Source organism: Aptenodytes forsteri, unplaced genomic scaffold, assembly GCF_000699145.1.
Source record: "Aptenodytes forsteri isolate BGI_AS27 unplaced genomic scaffold, ASM69914v1 Scaffold267, whole genome shotgun sequence".
Classification (NCBI taxonomy): domain Eukaryota; kingdom Metazoa; phylum Chordata; class Aves; order Sphenisciformes; family Spheniscidae; genus Aptenodytes; species Aptenodytes forsteri.
The window spans coordinates 3,121,372-3,127,371 of NW_008794173.1; the positions used below are offsets into that span (position 1 = coordinate 3,121,372).

General features: G+C 47.7%; 1 protein-coding gene across 1 annotated transcript in view; it reads right to left on the bottom strand.

The window, feature by feature from the left end:
• Positions 1 to 6,000, bottom strand: part of SRGAP3 (SLIT-ROBO Rho GTPase activating protein 3) — an 84,166-nt gene that overhangs the window by 22,348 nt on the left and 55,818 nt on the right. The window contains exons 8-12 of the mRNA XM_009283720.2: positions 5,420 to 5,641; positions 4,809 to 4,910; positions 4,356 to 4,553; positions 2,892 to 2,976; positions 329 to 356 (exon numbers count right to left, since the gene is read on the bottom strand). Coding sequence (XP_009281995.2) covers positions 329 to 356; positions 2,892 to 2,976; positions 4,356 to 4,553; positions 4,809 to 4,910; positions 5,420 to 5,641 — 635 coding nt within the window. The remainder of the gene's footprint in view (positions 1 to 328; positions 357 to 2,891; positions 2,977 to 4,355; positions 4,554 to 4,808; positions 4,911 to 5,419; positions 5,642 to 6,000) is intronic.

The following is a 6,000-nucleotide window of genomic DNA, read 5'->3' on the forward strand; positions in this document are numbered from 1 at the left end:
GGTACTGCACCACACCGTGCTGACACAGCACTTCCAGGCACTTCAGAGCCAGTCAGCTAGAAATTACACTGCAGCAAAAACAAGGGCCTGTTTGTCATCACCCTAATTAACCCACTTCAGGCAATGCAGCTGAGAAGCAGGGCAGTGATGTGGGGAGCCTGGGATTGCCTGCCCTCTGGCCTGCCAGCACAGGATGGCTGGAAGATGGTTAAATCTGAACCCCGCCAAGCTGTATCAGTAGCAAAGCAAACCACCCTTCCCACGGCAACCCTCCTCCTGCCAGAGCAAGCCCTTCCCAAAAGCAGATGAAGTGGAAGAAACTGCTCACCTGGTTGTTCCGCATTCGGCTCTTTCACCTATGAAGAAACACAAGTTTCTGTCATCTCTCCACATTAGTCACCACCAACCGACTGTTAAAACGCAATCACACAGGCACTCACACACCCACGTCTGGTTCTGTAAGCCCTGGGTTAATGGCTTCTGGCAAAAAGAAGCTGAATGTGCCCAAGGGCCCCTCAGGTTGGGGAGATGCTGAGCTGGTTGCTATACAAACTCCTGCCACTAAAAGACGTATTAGAAGTCCAAGACTCAGCCACAAGAGAGGGAAAGCGCCTTCAATTCTCACTGATATTAAAGGTTTATTTGCAATATGAAGCCCATCTTGTAAATAACCAGATGCACTGCAGGTCCTTTGCAATAAGTGCTCATTTGCACTAGCTGGGGATTGGCCAAACCCAAGCAGGACAGGGGCAGTCTGATAAGGGCTGAAGCCCCCGGGGAGGCCGCTGAGATTATCCAACTGCCTCATGGAGGACCACTAATAGCACCTGAATGCAGCGGAGTATTCAGTTCCCTGGCTTTTCCTCTGAGATAACAGCCCATCTAACCACGATCAGGCAGACTGAGGCAATATCCTCATCCCCTTCGTGTATTTTTAGTGCTTGGATTTCATATAAATGGCAGCATATCACCACTGATAAGATCTGTTCATTTTTTAAAGTATTTGTCGAGCCACTGAAAAAAACTAAACTAATTTCACATGCTGTTTGTGCCTTTCTCCCAAGGCCAGGAAAGCTGATTTATTCTTCCTCTTTCTAAGACACATAAAAGGAAGCATTTGGCTGCACATGCCTCCTTCCTGCTCTCCCTTGGCACCTGCGGAAAGCAAGCTTGCAGCCAATTCCTCACTGAAAAAGAAAAGAAATCCACACGAGTGTTTTGCAAACCCAGACTTCTTCCTAATGAGAATCAGCTCATGCTGAAACGCAGCATTTGGCATTTCTGGGCTAAATATTTGCTGAACGCCTACACAGCAGGATGATCCCATGGCCTGGGAGAAATTCAGAAAGTTTTCACGTGAAAATCTTCCACGGCTGCTTTTGCACAACTCTATAGAGAATTAAAATGCCTGACCCTGCACTCCTCCTAAGTATGGCATTGGCATGGCTCTTGTGTGAGAGACCAGGATGGCGATCAAATTAATCTTCAACAGATTGATCACGTCTTGCACCAATCTATAGGAGTCCTAGCACTGTATCCAAAAAACAGAGCTCCTCCCAGAGATCAGATCTTAATACAGGAAAGAGGTTAGATGGGTCCAATTTCTGTGAACTGCATGCTCCATCCCCCTCGCCTATGTCAAAGCCTGAATTCAGACCCAGCAGCTGGGAGCCCTGCCAGGCAGCACGCAGTGACCCACCAAGCCTCGCACAACCCCTGCCACACTGGTATGGAAACACAGGACTGCCTCGGTGAGGATGCAGAAGGGCTGCCACTGACCTGCTATTGCAGGGTGATAAGGGGTTAAGGCAGCTACAGGGAGTACTGAAACTCCTGGGAAAAGAAATATGTTAATGGAGCCCTGTGTATCTACCCTTGCAGCTTTCCTTGTGTTTACATTTTGTGCCTTGACTTGGCTCAGTGTTCACTGGGTGGAACATAACACAGGATCGAACTAGAAGGTGGATTTTAAGGCTAAATAAATTTGGCAGAGAAAATATGTTTGGCAAAACAGCCAACAAAAAGCTTTTTTTTTTTACCTCTGAGATGAGGAGTCCAATTTTTGTATTGTTAAAGTAAGACCATGGACCATTTGTGTATTTTAATTTAAATATGTTCTCTCCTGTTGGAAAATCAGGACACTAATTCACCTCCATCTTCTTTAACCTGGAAATAATGCAATTTTTTTAAAATCCTTTAAAAGAGCTAAAATCTTCTCCCAGGGACATGGTTGCACGTTACTACCCCAGCAGTGGCAGATGCCACCTGGAGCCACGCACTCCTGCCTCCCTCAGAAGTTACTGCCCCCTCTGTTGTACGAAACCTGTTTGTGCATATATGCTCTAAACCAAACTTGTGAAATTATCTGGGGTAATAAAAGCCTGCTATGGAAAAGTTTTAAAAACAAGGATGATTTTGCAGTTCTGGATTAGAGCAAGTCAAAAAACTATGGCCGGGGGGGCAAGGGGCCTATTAAATCAGCAAGGCTGCTGGCAGATCTGTGACACAGAAACAGAGCATCAAGGACAAGAAAATACCTATGTTCAGGGCTGCACTAAGAGGGGAAGAAGGGGGAGAGAAAGGACAAAGGCAGAGGGTTGGAGTGGGTGGGAACCTCTTTGCTGTCGGAGAAGTAACACAGCACTCTGGCACACAGTATAAGATTCAGACAAATTTCTCTATGTGCACTCCCAAAGGTGGGATAAGACTAATACTCCAGGGAAATAATGATTTTGCATGTCGCTGGTTAAACTTAGTAGTAGCAGCCAACCACAGAAGCCATCAGTCACTCGGGAAAACACAGACATCAGGTAAGACTGAAAGATGACGCCTGGTTTAAAATCGTCTCATGTGATGGGAGGTTCCTCCCTGGACCTAACCCCGCAACTCACCTTCTCCAAGAGTCTGCTTCAGCAAGTCGTGTTTAGCCTGGAGCTTCGTGATAAGGTTACTGCCATTCAAATACTCTTTAAATTTCTGGCATTAAAAATAAAACAAACAAGGTGGGTTAAAACTCTTGGCAAAAATAGTCCGTAATTGATGTACACTTTTCCCTGGGGGGCTGCTGGAGGGGGCTCGGCGAGGCTGACAGGCCCTAACAAACCAGACGTCAGATGCGCCGCAGGACTGAGCATGGTCTAATCACTTCTCACTGCTCTAGCCACAGTCCTGATGATCTTCTTAACCCGGTCTCCTTGGTGCTGCACCTCCTGCCTGGGAACGCAAGGAACTCCAAAGAAAAGAGTTCAAAGCAAGCTTTCTTTTGTCAGGCTTCTGGGAACGGCCTGGAAAATCAAAGAGGCTTTCCCTCCACTGACAGGCGCTTTGCCTTTGTGCAAACAAGTGATGCAGAGTGAGAACTCCCAGTGCATGAGACCTTCCCAAGTCAGGGACCATCAGACGCTTTATGCACTGGGCGACAGTGCAGCACAACTTCTTATTTCATTGTGAGACTGTGTGACACCCGGCAACACTCAAGAGCAAGTAATTTTACAGGTAAGAGGAGTGAGGGAGACAGATGGAAAACAAAAGACAGAGAATGGGAAAGATCAAATTCTTGCAAAAAGCATTAAAAAAAACCCCCAAGCACAACTCAAAATGAAAACTGCAAGTCTTTTCCCCCTGAATTGGAATAATAATACTGTTAAGAGAAAGTAGAAGCTTTTCTATGCATACGTAATATATCACAAGATGCTATTAACTTTAGCCTATTAACCATGCTTAAATGAGGGCTACTTTTGCTGAACTGACGGCTTATTACTTACATTTCAAGTACTATAAGAGAGAACCTTAGATCTGCCTGGAAGTGAAGTACAGGAGCAAGACTGCAGGGGAGACACAGCACAGCTGCCTCTACCCAGCACGCACACAACAGCAGGGCGTTGCAAAGCCAGGCTGTCGCAGCTTCCTCCAACACCCTGCACGAGATGCAAATGACTATTTAGTTCATCCCATGGGCCAAGGGCAGATTTTAGCTGTGTAGGCCGGAAAAGGAAGGCTTGGCTGATGGTTCAAAATTGTAAAGGCCTCCAGGAACAGCCACTGAATGGTGACACATTGCGAGGCTGGCTGGAGCCTGCTGCCCTGCTCTGAGCCACTCCGACTGAGTTCTGTAAGTTTTCAGTCACAACTGGTTGCTCCAGTTGCTCCTTCAAAAAGAAGAACAAGGCAGACACCGGATTGTCAGTCCCTGTGCACTGCCCTGCCACTGAGAAATGCATTCCAACCCCAAATCAGACAGAAGACAAATACTTAGACTGAATTGGTTCTTGCTCTTCGCTAATGAGCACTTAAAATGGGACTCAGCCCTAGCAATTAATGCTTTGTGTCCTGTATCGCATTGAGATGAAACTCACTGTAAAATAGAACATTTCGGTTTCCTGCTGGTTGGCTCTCCTCTTGGCGATGTTTATTTTACTCATGTAGGTCTCTGATGCAGCTGATTTGACCGACTCAGTGGAGCGACTATGCTGGAAGGCGTCTGAAACATCAAAATCTTCCACCGTCAGCATGTCCTGCAAAGTCTGCATTGTGGCATCCAGAGTTTTTCGTACCTATCAGAAATAGAAGACAGCATGGTTTTGAAGCAGACTGGGAAAGTGACACATCTTGAGCCAAAACAACTGGCCAACAGGCAGCTCCTAAGTACTGGGCTTGCTCTTGCGCTAGCTGCAGTCAATGGGAGCTCTCAGCACTGTCACTGGAGGGGCTCTACACCTGAGCACACCAGGAAACCCCCTGCGCAACGGGCAAAAGGCTGAGCAATGCTGCCTAGGAGGCCAAACACGAGACCCAGAGCGACTTCTTACCTCTTCATTCTCTATCTTGAGGGTGGCTAGTCGCGACTGCAGCTGGTGGTACCGCATCAGCAACTCGGTCTGCACAGGCTGCTGGGCGCTGACCTGACACACCTGAGACAGGAGCAGTACCAGAGAGAGACAGGAGAGCATTCAGTGGGTCGTGCACTGACCAGACATACACATTTAAATACCTAAATGATTCTCTCCAGCACCCACAAGCTCCTCACAGCCTCCAGGGAGGCTGTGTCACCCAGTTTCTAATCAGCAGTGCCCTGGACCCAGGCCAGCACAAAGCATTTTCTACCCAACATTTGAAAGCTGCACTCTGAAGTCTTCCAATTACAGCAGGTAAATCAAAGCTCCACTTTACAAATCTGTTGGGCAGTTCAGCTGAGAATCAAACCACAGGCTTCCTAATTGGGAGAGATATGGAGCAAGAGGCAGACTGAAAGGAGGAGCCCTAATGAGCCATGTGTCTCATTAAGAAAAGAAACAGGAATAGCAGTGTGTGAAGACAGCACAGAGGGATAAGGAGCCAGAAATAATTTAACAGTGATGGTTAAGAAGAGGCCAGGCCAGGCTGCGAGGCACCTGTGCAGCCCCTTGGGTGAGTACACTACCTCATCCCCCATGTGAGGCTGGAATTCAAACTTCAGCGGAGGGCAGAAGACCTGGTTGCACATGTCCATGATGGTGTGCTTGTCGCTCCGTGCATCCAGGTTGTCCACGGCGTTCTCGATGATGTCCAGGCCCTCGTGGCGGGAGGTTTCCAGGTTGTACTCGGCAGACAGGTATGTCCTGAATGTCCGAGCAAGGCTGGCGTGGAATCCCAGATCACAGCACTGAGAAACACCGAGGAAGGGTCCAGTCACACAAACACGCCCACCCTTGTTCTGGAGGCTCACATGTACATTAAACGCCTAAAAAAGCATCGTATGTCCCAGAGAAACACCAGCCCTGTCGCACCAGGGTATATTTAACAGTGTACTGCAATACCATATGAAAAGGCAAGAAGGAAAGAGGACTGAAGAAGAAGAGGTACCAGGGAAAAACAGCCAGATAAGTACAGTGACCCTGCAACTGGACCCTCGCCACAGCACCAGGGTTTAATACCCTTCGTTTTACTGGGAAGGGCACAGGATCTTCCCAGACAGGACAGAGGAAAAAAAAAAAAAAAAACCCAAAAACGAAGGGTTCCCTT